This window comes from Monodelphis domestica, chromosome 6 (assembly GCF_027887165.1).
Source record: "Monodelphis domestica isolate mMonDom1 chromosome 6, mMonDom1.pri, whole genome shotgun sequence".
Classification (NCBI taxonomy): domain Eukaryota; kingdom Metazoa; phylum Chordata; class Mammalia; order Didelphimorphia; family Didelphidae; genus Monodelphis; species Monodelphis domestica.
This window is the reverse complement of record NC_077232.1, coordinates 265,404,763-265,422,888: the sequence shown is the minus strand read 5'-3', so window position 1 is coordinate 265,422,888 and position 18,126 is coordinate 265,404,763. Positions and strand designations below refer to the sequence as shown.

The following is an 18,126-nucleotide window of genomic DNA, read 5'->3' as shown; positions in this document are numbered from 1 at the left end:
AATAATTAAATCTTGATCTTTGCTGCAGCCCTTCCTAAATCCTGTTACTCTGAGTAGGGTAGAGATTGTAGTTTCCAAGACCTGGTTCTTTCATTCCAAGTATCTCTATTGTATCAATTCTAAAATCAATCATGACTCAAAGAACTTCCTGTTCTATGCTTAAGCATAGGTCAAAGCCCTTTCCATTGTTTAGCAAAAGGTTTCTGTCCTAAAGTAGTCTTAAGTAGGGAGGAGAAGGATCCTCCCATGCCAAGGAGTTTCATGTTCCAATAGAGTTCTTACTATCAGTAGGAGATTTTTTCAAGTATGAAATTTCCCAATGGGGAAATTTCCAACATTCATAAGTCTAAGAAATTTTAATGTTTACAATCCCCAATCATATCCCCCTCGATCCATGTAAACCAAGCAGTTGTTTTTCTTCAGTGTTTTTACTCCCACAGTTTTTGCTCTGAATGTAGTGTTATTTCTCATAGAAACCTCTGGGTTATTCATGATCACTGCATTGCCACGAATGGAGAGGTCCATGACATTCGAATGTACCACAGTGTATCATTCTCTGTATACATTGTTCTCCTAGTTCTGCTCCTCTCACTTTGCATCAATTCCTGGAGATTTTTTAAGTTCCCATGGAATTCCTCCACTTTATTATTCCTTTGAGCACAATAGTATTACATCACCAAAATATACCACAATTTGTTCAGCCATTCCCCAATTGAAGAGCATCCCCTCATTTTCCAATTCTTTGCCACCATAACAAATGCAGCTATGAATATTCTTGTAGAAGTCTTTTTCCTTATTTTCTCTTTGGGGTACAAACCGAGCAGTGCTATGGCTGGATCAAAGAACAGTCTTTTAGCACCCTTTTGGGAATAGTTCCAAAATGTCCTCCAGAATGGTTGGATCAATTCACAACTCCACCAACAATGCATTAATGTCCCAACTTTGCCACATCCCCTCCAGCATTCATTATATTCCATTGCTATCATGTTAGCCAATATCTCAGAGTGGTTTTGATTTGCATCTCTCTGATTATGAGATTTAGAACACTTTTTCATGTGCTTATAAATAATTTTGATTTCTTTGCCTGAAAATTCCCTATTCATGTCCCTTGCCCATTTATAAATTGGAGAATGGCTTGATTTTTTGTACAATTGATTTAGCTCTTTGTAAATTTGAGTACTTAGACCTTTGTCAGAGGTTTTTCTTATGAAGACTGTTTCCCAATTTGTTACTTCCCTTCTAATTTTGGTTACATTGATTTTTTTGTACAAAACCTTTTTAATTTGATGTAATCAAAATTATCTATTTCACATTTTGTGACTTTTCCTAAGTCTTGTTATTTTTTAAATCTTTCCTTTCCCAAAGGTCTGACTTGTACACTGTTCTGTGTTCACATAATTTACTTAGTTTCCTTCTTTATGTTCCGGTCATTCACCCATTCTGAGTTTATCTTGGTGTAGGGTGTGAGGTGTTGATCCAAACTTAATCTCTCCCACACTGTCTTCCAATTTTCCCAGCAGTTTTTATCAAATACTGGATTTTTGTCCCCAAATCTGGAATCTTTGGGCTTGTCATAGAATATCTTGTTGAGATCATTTAGCCCAGGTCTATTCCACTGATCCTCCTTTCTGTCCCTTAGCCAGTACCATATTGTTTTGATGACCACTGCATAGTTTGAGATTTGGTACTGCAAGGTCACTTTCCTTTGCATTTTTTTTTCATTATTTCCCTGGATATCCTTGATCTTTTGTTCTTCCAAATGAACTTTGTTATGTTTTTTCTAATTCAGTAAAAAAGTTTTTTGGTAGTTCAATGGGTATGGCACTAAATAAGTAAATTAATTTGGGTAGGATTGTCATTTTTATTATGTTAGCTCATCCCACCCATGAGCAATCAATGTTTTTCCAATTGTTTAGATCTAGTTTTAACTGTGTGAAAAGTGGTTTATAGTTGTGTTCATATAGTTCCTGTGTTTGTCTCAGCAGATAGATTGCTAAGTATTTTATATTGTCTAGGGTGATTTTAAATGGAATTTCTCTTTCTAATTCTTGCTGCTGAGATGTGTTGGAGATATATAGAAATGCTAATGACTTATGTGGCTTTATTTTGTATCCTGCAACATTGCTAAAGTTGTTGATTATTTCCACTAGCTTTTTAGTTGATTTCTAGGATTCTTTAAGTAGACCATGATATCATCCACAAAGAGTGATAGCTTGGTCTATTTATTGCCAATGTTAATACCTTCAATTTCTTTTTCTTCTCTAATTGCTACTACTAGTATTTCTAGTACAATGTTAAATAATAGAGGTGATAATGGGCATCTTTGTTTAACTCCTGATCTTATTGGGAATGCATCTAGTTTATCCCCATGGCAAATGATATTTGCTAATCGTTTTAGATAAATACTATTTATTATTTTTAGGAAAGATCCTTCTATTCCTGTACTTTCTAGTATTTTCAATAGGAATGAGTGTTGTATTTTGTGCATCTATTGAGATAAAGATGTGATTTTTGTCAGTTTGCTTGTTGATATGGCCAATTATGTGATGGTTTTCCTAATATTGAACCATTCTTGCATTCCTGGTATAAATCCCACCTGATCATAGTGAATAACCCTCGTGATGACTTGCTGGAGGCTTTTTGCTAGTATTCTATTTAAGATTTTTGCATCTATATTCATTAAGGAGATTGGACCGTAGTTTTCTTTCTCTTTGACCTGCCTGGCTTTGGAATCAGTACCATATTTGTGTCATAAAAAGAATTTGGTAGAACTCCCTCTTTGCTTATTATGTCAAATAGATTATGTAGTATTGGGATTAGCTGTTCTTTGAATGTTTGTTAGAATTCACTTGTTAATCCATCAAGATCTGAGGATTTTTTCTTAGGGAGTTATTTGATGGTTTGTTTGATTTTTTTCTGATATGGGATTATTTAAGAATTCTATCTCTTCTTCTGTTAATCTAGACAATTTATATTTTTGTAAATATTCATTGATATCACATAGATTGGCATATTTATTGCCATATAATTGGGCAAAATACATTTTAATGATTGCCTTAATTTCCTCTTCATTGGAGGTGAGCTCTCCCTTTTCATCCGTGATACTGTTAATTTGATTTTCTTCTTTCCTTTTTTTATTAGATTGACCAGTACTTTGTCTATTTTGTTTGTTTTTTCAAAATACCAGCTTCTGATCTTATTTATTAGTTCAATAATTCTATCACTTTCAATTTTATTAATTTCTCCCTTGATTTTTAGCATCTCTAATTTAGTTTTCTTCTGGGGGGTTTTAATTTGTTTGCTTTCAAGTTTTTTGATTTCCATGTCCAATTCATTGACCTCTGCCCTCGCAAATTTGTTAATATATGAACTCAAGGATATAAATTTCCCCCTGAGTACTGCTTTGGCTGCATCCCATAGAGTTTGAAACCATGTCTCATCATTGCAATGCAATTATTAATTGTTTCTATGATTTGTTCTCTAACTGACCAATTTTGGAGAATCATATTATTTAATTAACAATTAATTTTTTATTTGGCTCTCCATGTACCCTTACTGAATATTATTTTTATTGTGTTATGATCTGAAAAGGTTGCATTTATTATTTCTGCTTTTCTGCATTTGTTTGCCATGTTTTTATGACCTAGTACATGGTCAGTCTTTGTGAATGTACCATGTGCTGCTGAAAAGAAGGTTTTATGTCCCTATTTATTTTTCTCCATATATCTATTAACTCTAATATTTCTAAGATGTCATTCACATCCTTTACCTCTTTCTTATTTATTTTTTGATTTGATTTCTCTAAATTTGATAGTAGTAGGTTCAGATCTTGCACTAGTATAGTTTTACTATCTATTTCCTCCTTCAATTTCACTAGTGTCTCCTTTAGAAATTTGGATGCTATACCATTTGCTGCATACATGTTGATTACTGATATTTCCTCATTGTCAATACTCTCTTTTATCAGGATGTATTTAACTTCCCTATCCCTTTTAATCAGATCTATTTTTACTTTTGCTTTGTCAGATATCATGTTTGCAATGCCTGCCTTCTTTCTACCAGTTGAGGCCCAATAGGTTTTGCTCCAACCTTTAATTCTAACCTTGTGAGTATCTATCTGCCTCAGGTGTGTTTCTTGTAGACAACATATGGTAGGATTTTAGATTCTAATCCACTCTCCTATTTGTTTTCATTTTATGGGTGAGTTCATCCCATTCATGTTCAAACTCATGATTGTCACTTGTGTTTTACCCAGCATTTTGATATCCTCTCCTAGTTCTGTCCTTTCTTCTTTTGGTATATCCTTTTAAACCAGTGGTTTACTTTTAATCAATTCCCCTAATCCCTCCCTTAAGATGCTTCCCTTTCTGGCTCCTCCCTTTTTGTTCCCTTCTTGATTTTTTAGGGTCTGTTAAGTTCCCTCCCCCATCTCTTTCCCTCCCTTTTTATACTCCCTCCCCCTACCCCCTTAGTTTTCCCTTCTCACTTTCCCTGTAGTATAAGATAGAATTCAAGACCCCAATGGATCTAGAAGCTCTTCCATCTCAGAATTGATTTCACTGAAAGGTTTAAGTATTACCTATTAGCAGTCTCTGCTTGTACTTCTTATAAGAGTATTCTTCCCCTCCCCTTCCCATGCATATCTTTGTGTGATAAAGATTATCCTATTTATTTTATTTCTTCAAGTATCTCGGTGCCATCTTCAATTCCCCCCCTCCCTTTTTCTTTTTTTGCATATCATCTTACACCACTTAATACCCTAATCTCTTGCTGTGAATGATTCTTCTAGTTACTATAATAGTGAATATAATTTTTGAGAGTTACAAATAACATTTCCCCCATGTATTAATATATATAATTTGATCTAGTTGTAGCCCTTAAAGCATAGAGTTTGAATAACAAAAAAACATTTTTTCCCTTTTCCATCTCTTTCTTATTTACCTTTTCATGTTTCTCTTGATCTTTGTGTTTGGATATCAAACTTTCCACTAAATTCTGGTCTTTTCTTTGCAAATACTTGGAAATCTTTTATTTTGCTGAATACCCATACTTTCCCCTAGAAGTATATAGTCAGTTTTGATGGATAGGTGATCTTTGGTTGAAGACCCAATTCTCTCATCTTTATGAATATCATGTTCCAAGCCTTGTGGTCCTTTAGTGTGGAAGCTGCCAGGTCTTGTATGATCCTGATTGGTGCACCTTGGTATCTGAATTGTCTCTTTTTGGCTTCTCATAGAATTTTCTCCTTAGCTTGAAAGCTCTTGAATTTGGCAATTACATTCCTGGGAGTTATCTTTTGAGGATTTAGTTTGGAGGGTGTTCTATGAACTCTTTCAATGTCTATTTTTCCCCCTTATTCAAGAACATCAAGGCAGTTTTCTTGAATGATTTCTTATAGTATGATGTTAAGATTTCTGTTTATTTCTGGCTGTTCAGATAGACCAATGATACTCAAATTGTCTCCCCTTTCTGTGTTTTCATGATCTGTCATGTGATATTTTGTGAGATATTTTGTTTTCTTCTATATTGTCAGTCTTTTGCCTTTTCTTTATTAATTCTTGCTGTTTTGCAAGGTCATTATCTTCCAGTTGCCTAAATCTGGTCTTTAAAGACTGGTTTTTCTTTTCAGTTTGGTCTATCCTGCTTTTTGTGACTTCTAGCTGTTTCTCTAATTGGGAGTTCTTGTTCTTTAAACTGTTATTTTCTCTTTGAACTATTTCCAACTTTTCTTGCCAGAAGGCTTCCATCTTTTTGATAAGCTCAAATTTAAATTCTTTAAGACCTTGTGGAAATTTTTCATTTTTTTTTGATGGTTTGGAAATTTTGGATTTCCTCTGTAGCCAGGGTTTTTCCTCAGTAAAAAATTTCCAGGGTCAACCCCTTCTTGTTCTTTTGGTGGAGGAAGGTTGTTGCTCCTGGGCACAATTTGCCATCACTATGGAGGTTTTTTTTCCTTCCCTTTTTAGTCAGAAATATGAGTGAAATGGGCAAGCTCTCTGTGTATGGAATTATGGAGCAAGGATTTTGCCTGAGGCAAGCTCTAGAATCTCCACAGCTTCTACTGTTTGCTGCCCTTCTCTGTGCTATCTTCCCGCAAGCGCCCATGTTCTGAGCTCTTCAGCCTGCTTGGGTTTCAGGTGTAGTTGCACTCAGGGGTAGGTCTTTGATGTTCTTAGTCAGCTCCCTAAAGAACTGAAAACAAATTAGCAGGCCATCCATTACAGAATGGCTAATCCATTAGAATGAATGTAAGGATAGCTAGGTGGCTCAGTTGGTTGAGAGCCAGGCTAAGATATGGGAGATCCTGGGTTCAAAATGTGACTCAGGCATTTCTTAGCTATATAACCCTGGACCAGTCACTTAACCTTAATTAACTAGCCCTTACCATTGCCCTAGCTGGGAATTGATACCTAGTATCAATTATAAAACAGAAGGTAAGGGTTTTTTAAAATTATTTTAAATCAATATTACTAAACTGGATGCGGCATATGATAGTGCTAATTAAAAAATCATAGCATCAACTCTAAAAATTCTGCAAAAAGGAGGAACAGAGGTTTTCTGAACAAAAAAGCACTTGAAGGAGAAAACACATTATATAAAGTTAAAAGAATACAAAAGACCTGGGTTCAAGTTCTCCCCCTGACACATACTGGCTAGGTGACTTACTCAATGCACTTAATAACTCTAAAGTTAGAAGACAGAGACAAGTAGTAGCTCTGTGTGGCTGGAGGTAATTTCTAAGGAAGAAGAACACAGATCCTAACTACCCCTCAAAAGTAAGAAAAAAAATTTTTAATCTGATACTTGATCAGGAAGAAACTAAATGTACTTGACTCTGAGTGGTCAAATGTTTAAAAACTTTATCTCCCACTCTAATTAGTTGGAATGTCCCATACTTTGAAATTTAATCACTGATTGGAAGAAGTAGTGATTACATTCCAAGAAGATATTCAGATCAAGTGGCAAAATAAAAGAAAGTTTAACATGACTAATTAAAACACCCTTTGTTACCCACCAACACACACACACACACACACACACACACACACACACACACACACACACACACACACACAGCCAAAAGACTTAAAGCTAAAAGACCTTATAATAGTTTTTCATATTCCATTGAAAGTTGACCCCAAAGCCAATGAAATACATAGTTTTAAGTTGTGTTGTGTAGTGCTTATTGAGCTAAAGGCTTAAGAAAGTGAAATGTTTGTTATTCTTCTATGTAAATCTTTAAACTAGCACAGATAACTCAATACAAAAGCTAATGGGAATTCAAAAGTGCTCAGGAATATGTTATTACCTCTATCTATCTATCTATCCATCCACCCATCCATCCATCATCTATCCATCCATCTATCCACTGTCCTACCTACCTACCTACCTACCTACCACTGTCCATTACATTTTATGAGCAACTATAGAAGATAAAGGCATAGACTGGGTTTTCCAATCTAGGCTCTGAAACTTTCTCTAGATAATCGTGGGCAGTAAGTCACTTTAGGCTTCTAAACCCCATCTGCTAATTGGTCAAAAGTGGTGATTGGCTTCCAGTTCTAAATGTTATGAGTCCCTGGATTGGAAAGCAGACCACTAGATATAGGTTACATATTTCAGACCCATAATGAAAAGGCAAGACTCATTGGAAAAGACCTCAATGTTGGGAAAAAGTGAAAGCCAAAGGAGAAGGGAATGGCAGAGGATGAGATGGATAATGTCATGAAAAAATAAACATGAACTTGGAAAGATTTTGAGAGACAGTGAAGGATAAGAAAGACCTGGTGTGCCCTGGTCCATGAGATCATGAAGAGTTGATCACAACAACAACAAAAAGAGTTAATGACTGAACAACAAAAAAAGATACAATTATCCTCTTTCATGGCAAATGTTAGCCTTCAAAAGAAGACTTTTAGTTCTTAAGTTGGGCATAAGGTGGATCAAGGAAGGAGGATAAGGGAAGGTGAGGTGGAACATGACTGATCAAGCAAAAGTTAAACTATTATCTCACTAAGTGGAATATCTGTTCACCTAGTAACTTATTCTTTCACTACAGTAAAAAATAAAGATTTAACATTACATGTTACTATCATATTTCTAAAAGAAAAGAGTTCATAGTTAATTATAGCTTCCAAGCTCAACTGTAAGAGGTTAAAGTGTGAAAATTAAAACCCTGATGGGAGCCAAAATAAAGGCTTGAAATGGGGTGGGTAAGAAGGTTCAAAAGTAAATCATTTGACAAACCAAACTAGTTCACTAGAACTAGAATATTACATATTTCCAGATTTTCCTCCATTATACAAGATTTAGATATTAGTTCAGAGCAACATTTTTTTCTACTTAACAGTCAGCACCAAGCACTCATAAAGTATTCATGTGAAGTTCTCCTTCCAGTACCCTAGCTTTGCTGTTTCTTTAGTATCTCTGAAATTCTCTGTACCATCCACGCATCTCCAATAATCATTGCTGCTTTCAAAATTATCACGGACCCTTCTCTAATTCTTGCAATTTTGTCCAACAGCATAGTCTACTACAGAAGCATGTTTATATGTTATACTCTTAAACTCTTTGAGAACAAGGAGGGATTCTTTTTTTCATCTTTGTATCCCCAAAGCCTAGCATTTACTGTATCATAAGCAGTACATACAAAAGTCATCACACTGTCCCTTCAATCAGCTGCTTAGACAATCATGGGTGCTTAATAAATATCTGCATGGTTGATCCATCATTAATCGTGAAAATCATTAAGTTCTATTTTGGTTACTGATCACATTTTAGCATATATACCTGTGAGCATGTGTGTGTTTTATGTGGACCCATATGTAGTTGTATGTAAGACATGTTAGCTATGCCTGAAATTGCTTTGTTGCAAGTGTCTGTTGGGACCTTTGTTTTTCAGCAGTCTTTAAAATAAAAAGCAATCACATGATCTCCACAAATATTTATTTAGTGTTCCGTGTGCTTCTTTCTACCCAACTGTTGACAAGAAAACCCAAAGAAAATATGGACCATAGCATGATATTTGTAACCACCCACCAAAGGAGGAACATTTTCAACTTACTTTTTCATTCCATGCCCAGAGTCCAATTCCAAGAAACGCTATGCCCAAGAACTGAAAGAAAGAAATAAAGTCATGTGAGTGGTATGTACAGATGATATTTGTACGGTAAGAAAAAAATGGAAAATTCAACTTTTTAGCAATTCTTTTTTCACTTTCTCTGAAAAATCTCCTTTTTTAAAAAAAAATTAATTTACGTAGTCAAATTAGAATATTATTCCTTGGTTACAATAATCATTATTTCCCTCCCTACCCTTCTGGCAGCTGACGTGCAATTTTATTGGGTATTACATGTGCCCTTGATCAGAACCTATGAAAAATCCACTTCTTAAATAATGTGAATTTCAGACTTTCATAGGGAGGGGGAAAAAACCACACAAATCCATTGGCTCAAATCATTTCACCATCAACTAGGATTGAAGGAAGTAATTTGGGAAGCTCAAGATATTTCATTATCTGGAGATCCATTATTCTATTATTTATTGATAGGTAAGATAAAATCAGGGGCAGCTGGGTTGCTCAGTGGATCAAGAACCAGGCCTACAGATAGGAGGTCATGGGTTCAAATTTGACCTCAGTCACTTTCTAGCTATGTGACCCTGGGCAAGTCACTTAACCCCCATTGCCTAACCCTTACTGCTCTTCTACCTTGGAACCAAAAACTAGTATTGATTCTAAGGCAGAAAGTAAGGGTTTAAAATATACAAACAAACATTAATCATGCCCAATGTTGCCAGATCAAGTATGAGAAGATGCTATTTTATAGTTATTGGTCTGACTATGAGCTTTAGCCCTACAATTTCTTTGAAGGTTAATTTTACACCCTCACATATGTTATAGATACTTGATAATGAAAGGAATTTTGCATGAAAATGTATTTTCAAGACAAGTTTATTCTTTCCAATCATTAAGATAAATGTCTTGATTTTTATCATAACTACATTCTCACTTTCACTGAGCTTTCTTTTTTAAAATTTGTGACATTTAAAATATTAAGATATTCCATTAACTCCCTCCCTTTCCTCCATTAGAGAAGACATTCTTTGACAAAAATACATGTATATATAAAACTGTATCTTATATATTTCTATTTATCAGTTCTTTCTCTAGAGGTAGGCATATTCAAGTTCTTCAAAGAATATTTCTGTTGCTGCATGTAATATTTTCTTGGTTCTGCTTCTCTCACTTTTCATAATTTCACGTAGGCCTTTCCATGTTTTTCCAAATTTCACTGAGTTTTCTTAATTATAACATTTGCATAAACCAAATTTGGGGTAAGAAAATTATGGCTTTTATACAGATAAACAGAGAATCCTGTTTGGATTTAGAAGTCATGATTTCTACTCATCTGCCCCCTTAATCTGTGTCTGATGATTTCATTGACTTCAGATGCTGGATTAAGCAGAATACTGAAAGCCACAGTGCTGAGTTTCAACATTATAGTTACTTCATTATCAATTCAAATCTGTCTTCCATTCCTGGAATTCGCTATTCCCATATCTGTACTTCTTGGATTCCTTGACTTCCTTCAAGTCTCAGCTGGGATCCTATTTCCTTTGAGAAGCCTTCCCTGATTCCCCCTTAATACTAGTATCTTCCCACTGCTGCTTGCCCTAATCTAACTGCAGTATAACTTGTTTGCACCCAATCGATTGCATATCGTCTACCCTATTTTGAGAGTGGACAGTGTCTTTTGCCTTTCTTTACATTTCCTTCACTTAGTACAATGCCTGGCACATAGTAAGTCAATAATAAATGTTTGCTGACTTGAACTGACTCGAAGTCCCATGTATTATAAGCCATCACATTGTCCCTTCAATCAGCTCCTCATATAATAACAGGATCATAGATTTAGAGCTAGGAGAGACCTTCAAGTCTATCTAGATTAAACTTTTCTTTTTATATATAATAAAACAGGATAGTAAAAGGCCCCAAAATCACAGAGGCAAATGACCAAGGCAGTATTTGAACCAGCCAAAAGACTCCAAAGCCCACCTTCTTTCCACTGTATCACACCATCTCCCATTATCACTCAAGTAAATATGTTCAAAGAGAATCCATGATGAGAATAGTAAAACACTTTTGCAGTCTGTTTTTTAAAAAATAAATGCTATTGCTAGCCTCTGTTCTTATATCCTGTGCATTTCTCAATGTATTCCTCTGCCTCTCCCAGAGCATCATCCTTTATTAAAAAAAGGGGGGGAGGGGGAGAATAGTTCAATAAAACTAGTCAAAATAATCCCCAAAGTCTGATATATGGAGTAACCCATATTCATGGCTCCCAATCTCTGCCAAGAAGTGGAGTGGGGGGCATTTCTAGAAACATTTAGAGGTCTTCAGAGACTTAGACAATTGTCCTATATCTCATTCCTGGTCTGGGCACACTTCCATAAACTTTAGACCAAATGGAGATAATGAAAAAGGTTCAACATTTATGATAAAATGGAAACAAAAATCCAAAACAAAAAACCAAAGTTCACCCATTAGAACCATTCCAAAGGCTACATACATAGGGCTTCTCATACATCACAACACACCACAAAGGGATTCATAGCCTATGAGTTACACTCCAGGAAGATACATGCTACAAGCTGCCATTATTCTGTTCCAGTCTGGCTAGAGGAAAGACGATGGACCAGCCCAACAATCTATCAAAATCAGAAGGACTACAGCCTAAATTCCAAAGACTAGAGATGAAAAATGTCAGACCTGACATGGAAGCACCTTGATCTTTAAGCTTTTAGATTTTGCAGCACTTTTCACAGGGCTTAGAACATAGTAGGTGCTTAACAATTGCTAGATGATTGATTACATGAGGTGTTTACAAATCAATAGTTCAGTGACTACAAAAATTCAAAGTTATACTCAACATACAAGACTAGTTTCAACCAATATAAGTTATCATTGTGTGAGATATCATCAACCCTTCCTAACACAGTCCTAAAGAGGAAACTGAGCTTCAACAAGATACAATCAATTTCATTCAACTATTGATTCATTAGGATGAAAAAATTGTTTAAATACTGAAACTACAACAAAATGGTCTCTTAACTGTCATGCCACAACAATAATATTTTAAGATCTAAAATAATACTACTTTATAACCAAGTTATTTAAAATACACATTATTTTATATTATATATTATTTAGAGTATATTTATAAAAGCAATCAAAATTTTAAACTTGCTTACTGAAAAATGGGATGGGGTGTAGGATAAGGTAATAACTCATAAGTAGACTACTAAATGCCTTACATTTACAGTTCCACAATTTTAAGAGCCTTAAAAGCTCTTAAAAAAGAGCCTTAAAAATTATTGTCTCTGCTTTAAAATCAGAAACAAAGGGAAGCAAGCAAGTTGGCCAAAGTCAAATGACTATTTCATGGTAAATCTGGAGCCCAAAACCAAGTCTTCTGTGCCCCTCATTCAATACTAGTCCCACTGTCCTTTTAGTTATACATAGAATTAGGAATTAGTCACAAGAATATAAGATGGTACTCTAGAGAAGAGAAGTATGAGGGAGAGTGGAAGAATGCTAAATAGTCAGGAGAGATAAAATTGGAATCACCAGTCATGAGCAAGTCATTTAATATCTCTAAGCCTTAGTTTCCTTTTCTGTAAAATGGGGGGAGCAATACCTCTCACCTGTGTCACAAGGTTGTAGTGAGAAGCGCAGGAGATAAAGTATGCAAAACACTCTATAATAAAATGTAAACTATGATACTTTCCAGTTCAGGACCCTAACTGTATGTAGGAAAGCTGAAAGCATCCAAGATGGATATAGACAGTTAATTATTGATCCTATTTTCAAAGATCTCAAGGGACAATCTTTTGGTAGCCTGTTCTAATGTTTAATCAATGTCATTACCCAGGGGGGAAAATAAGATATTTAAATGACTTACAACAATGTAGCCATGTGCCCTAATTGGATTTCTTGTGACTCAGTGCTTGAGGCCCTAACATGCTAACCTCACAATGATGTTTCCTCTGTATTGTTGAGAGTTGAAAAGTTTGGTTTACCCAACATATAGCTGGGGCATCATAGAGACAAAGGGAAGCCTGAAGGGAAAACTCTGCCTTTCCATCCAAGTTGACTATAGGATTGACATATCTAAGTAATCCTCATGTAGAAATGAAGCAGTCAAAGGAAGATGAAAATAGAATGATATAGGATGTCAACTTGAGTTTTTTCCTGTTTCATCAATTGGGGGGGGTATTTTTATTTGGGGGTGGGGGTTATACTTTTCCTGAAAACACTATCTTTCAAGAAATTTATAAACATGAAGAATATTAATGGTTTTCCCAAATGGTAAGAGAATAAGGAAAGAACATGAGTATGTATATATAAAATTAATTAACTCCAAGATAATGCTGGTACTGTTTTTTTAAGCTGGTATTCATCCTTTGCTTTCCAAGAGAACCAAAGGCATCACAGGATGATATCTTGATTCATTCATGAATTAGATTTATGTACGGTAGAGTTGCACAAATTCATCAGTCCCTCTCTTCTCAAGTTATTGAAATATAAAGACAAGAGGCAAAATGACTGGTGATAGCCTCGATGTGATGGATGTCTCTTATGCCTTTGATGTATGATCAATCACTAAGTATTCCATAGCACCTGCCTCAGTTGCCTTCATGAACATTTGAACAAATTGTTCCTAGTTAGAGTTGGGGGACAGATAGACACCAAAAGGAAATGAGCAGCCCTGAAAATGGCTCAACAAGCCCTCATGCCAGAGGTACTAGTCTTCCTTGAACATCCTTCCAAGATAATGGCAAAGTAGTCAATGTGCAATGTTGCCTCAAAATGGTCACTTGCCATACTATGTTACAGAGATTTCAAATAGGTTGAGTCTACTATACAGAAAAAGCATTCAGCACTTAGCTAGGCTTTTAAACTGACAAAAAGGAAAAGAAAACAAAACAAAGATGGGGGAAACAACATACAGTGTTGGGGACACACTTGGCTAATTGGGAAACTACAAAAGATTGACCTCATTCTGAGACCCAGGGAATTTTCATGTGCATTGAGCACAATTTCAAAGATTAATATACTTGGGAACAGCTAGGTGGCTCAGTTTGACAGCCAGGCTTAGACACAAGAGTCATGGGTTCAAATCTAGCCTCAGACTGTTCCTATCTGTGTGACCCTGGGCAAGTTACTTAACTCCCCTTGCCTAGCTCTTATTTCTGCCTTGGAACCAATATGTAGTATTGATTCTAAGATGAAATGTAAGGTTTTGTTTTGTTTTTTTAAGAATCAATACTTAATTCCTTTATGAAGGAAAGATAAAACCACTTTACAATGATATGTTATTTCTAAATGATATGCAAACTAGCAATCAAATGTTATCAGTTATATGCAAGGATGCCTTTTACACAATGACACCAGAACCTGACTAAGTCAGGACCTGAATTCAAATCTATTTCTTCCCCTATGCCTTTGGCAAGTAAGCTGTAAAATTGAAGGGATCACCAAGTCTTTAAGGGATCTTAAAGGAATCTCTCTCAGCTCTTGACTCCATTATCCTTTTGTTGTTTAGTTGTTCATTGTGTCCTACTCTTCACAACCCCATAGACCTTCTAACCTCCAATATCTCCCAAAGACTGTTCAAGCTCAACCAAAGGACCACTATTGAATTCACCTACTTTTCCCATTAGAGTGTGTACTCTTTGAGGAAAAGGGACATTTTTACTTTTCTTTGTTTTCCTAGCACATAGTAAGTACTTAACAAAAGACTGACTAGCCAAGTTCTTTTTTATTTCCCCCTTAAAGAATGGATTTATGGAAAATTAACTACCTAATTTATATGCTTTGCCTTCAGGACAGATAAGCTCAAGATCCCACACTAACTTGGAGATCCCATTTTAAAATGGAGGTCAATTTTGCTTACTCAAAGAGGAATCATTATGAATAAAATATGGCTCTAGTCCTGAGAGCAATCTGGCAACAGACTGTAGGTTTATGAGTTCTTATCTAAACTCTCTCACTAACTTTGGCTTCATTTTCTAACAATCTTTTCAAAAGGGCATCTTTTATTTTCAGTCACAATTTGAACATCTGGATGACTTGGTGATATGTGCACATAAGGGGAAATGAATCAGCTGCACATTTAATGAAAAACATGGACATTTTCTAACCCATGTTCAGATAGTTTAATAATAGCTGAAGTTTATAAGGGATGTTTTAATGGCTTACAGAATATTTCATATCTCATCTGATGCTCCATAGGAAATAGACCTAGTGCTGGAAAGAGTCCCAAAAATCTTCTGTCTAGTCCAACCCCCTCATTTTACAGATAAAAAACTGAGGCCCAGGATGGAAGGTAAACGATTTGCTCAAAGGCACCTAGATAATAAGCACCAGAGACAGGATTTGAACTCCAGAGTTGGTGCTTCCATACTATAAGCTAGCACTGCAGATATAATTATGCCCATTTTATACATGGAGAAACTCAAGGTTTGATGAGATTAAGCTATTGTTGTCCATGGTTATATAGCTCTAAAGAAATAGGATTGAGGATTTATTTTAATTCACATCATCTAAATCCAAATCTAGTTTCTAACTCTATAAATTTATACCACAAATGGAATATTTTGACTAGTAATGAAAATCAATACAGAAAAGGAATCCCTGTGCCCAGTCAGGAACGAAAATGTAGAAGAATGATTATGTTCTTTGGGCACATGGACAAAGCCTAATTAGCTAGTGATAATGCTCTGTTCCTTTCAATAAGCATTGTCTAGGCACTGGGGATAAGAATACAAAAATGAACCAAATTTTTACTGAATTAGAAAAAAAATTTTCCAAATTTTTTTGTGTACAAATGATCAAACTAGTCACACACTTTACACGGGAGATTGCTTTTAGAACCAGGCTCAAAACCGAGCAAGATGCTTTCCAGGCCCTACATTCACATCGACAGCGCGTAGTGCTCATTGGAAATGATCTGAAAACGTAACATGTTTTGCACAAAAGGTAAAAATGATTATTCTCTGCTAAAGAGCAAACCCTTTAACAATCATCTCTAGTCCAACTCTTTCCCTGGGGCAGGAGGAGAGACAGCAGGGACGCCCCTTGGCAAGAGAACTCTTAGAGGAAGACTGTGGCCTTCAGTTACACTTCTCAGATCATGTTTTTCCTTCAATGTTCTCAGAGGTACTTCTTTTTGTTAGATTTTTGGAGTACAAAATATTTTACATATTCTATTTTAAATTCTGCATTTTATGAGTAAATTAACAAAATGAGACATGCCTTATAAAACTGCTGGCAGAAAAAAGATTCCAATTCTTGGCATTGTGGGACACTTCATCACCCACCAGGACTGTTTTAAACCCCCAAAAAATCTCATTTCAAAATACTTTATCCAGTTACCAGCTTAGGTAATGTTTTTTAATTCCTCCCCTAAAATTTGGAAACAGTTCATTTGGAAGGACAAAAGATCAGGAATATCAAGAGAATTAATGAAAAAAAATGTGAAGGAAGGTGGCCTAATAATACCAGATCTTAAACTGTACTATAAAGTCATCAACTCTGAGGTATCACCTCACACCTAGCAGATTGGCTAATATGAGAGCAGAGGAAAGTAATGAATGCTGGAGGGGATGTGGCAAAGTAGGGACACTGATGCATTGCTGGTAGAGTTGCAAATTGATCCAACCATTCTGGAAGGCAATTTGGAACTATGCCCAAAGGGCTTTAAAAGATTGTCTGCCTTTCGATCCAGCCATACTACAGCTGGGTCTGTACCTCAAAGGTACAGGTAATAAGGAAAAAGACTTGTACAAAAATATTTATAGCCGCACTCTTTGTGATAGCTAAAAAATTGGAAAATGAGGGGAAACTCTTCAATTGGGAAATGGCTGAAAAACTTGTAGTAACTTTTGGTGATAAATACTATTGTGCTAAAAGGAATAATAAATTGGAGGAATGCCATGTGCACTGGAACGGCCTCCAGGAATTGATGCAAAGTGAAAGGAGCAGATCCAGAAAAACATTGTACACAGAGACTGATGATACACTGTGGCACAATTTAACATAATGGATTTCTCTACTAGCAGCAATGCAATGATTCAGGACAAGTCTGAGGGACTTATGAAAAAAAACACTATCCACACCCAGAAAAAGACCTGTGGGAGTAGAAACACAGAAGAAAAACAACTGCTTGATCAGATGGGTCAATGGGAATATGACTGGGGATGTAGAATCTAAATGATCACCCTAGAGCAAATATCAATGGTATGGAAATGGATCTTGATCATATGTAAAACCCAGAGGAATTGCTCGTTGGCTATGGAAGGGGTGTGTGAGAATGGGAGGGAAAGAACATGAATCATGTAACCATGAAAAAATATCATTAATTAATTAATTAAATGAACTTTAATTTACAAAAAAAACAAAAAGAATACAAAAATTAGAGCATCCCTGCAATCTTGAGGATTACATTTGGCTATTGGGAAATAATAGGTAGAAAGGAATTAATGCAAAATATATAGTAGGCAGCTAGATGGCTCAGTGGATAGAGCACCAGGTTTGGAGGATAGAAGGTCCTGGCTCTTCAGATACTTCCCAGCTATAATGACCCTAGACAAGTCACCTAACTCCTATTTCCTAGCCCTTACCACTCTTCTATCTTGAAACCAATTCACTAATATTGATACTAAGTCAGAAGGTAAAGATTTAATATATACATATATAATATTTAAATTCATTTTATAATATAGGTACCATATTATATATAATTATAATGTATGAATAGATTTAAATTATTAAATTATAATTATAGATAATTGTAGTTAAATATATTTTATAACATCTTATATAATATGTATTATATATGACTATAATAGATATAAATAAATGAATTTACACATATGTATATGCCCAATTTGGGGAAGGGAAGCATAAATATTAGGGAGAAATAAAAAAAAAGACTCCAGTAGTTAGAGTTGGGCTATATAGCCAGGGATTCAAGAAGGCAGAGAGAAGAATAAAAAAGCAATGGTACAGCCCACCCAGAGACACAGAAGTGGGACGTGACTGTTGAGTACCGTGCCAGTAAG

The 18,126-nt window shown here is 35.5% G+C and overlaps 1 protein-coding gene across 1 annotated transcript in view; it reads right to left on the bottom strand.

Moving 5' to 3' along the window:
• Window positions 1-18,126, bottom strand: part of TSPAN5 (tetraspanin 5) — a 216,541-nt gene that overhangs the window by 39,425 nt on the left and 158,990 nt on the right. Inside the window, exon 2 of the mRNA XM_001370035.4 lies at window positions 9,065-9,115. Coding sequence (XP_001370072.1) covers window positions 9,065-9,115 — 51 coding nt within the window. The remainder of the gene's footprint in view (window positions 1-9,064; window positions 9,116-18,126) is intronic.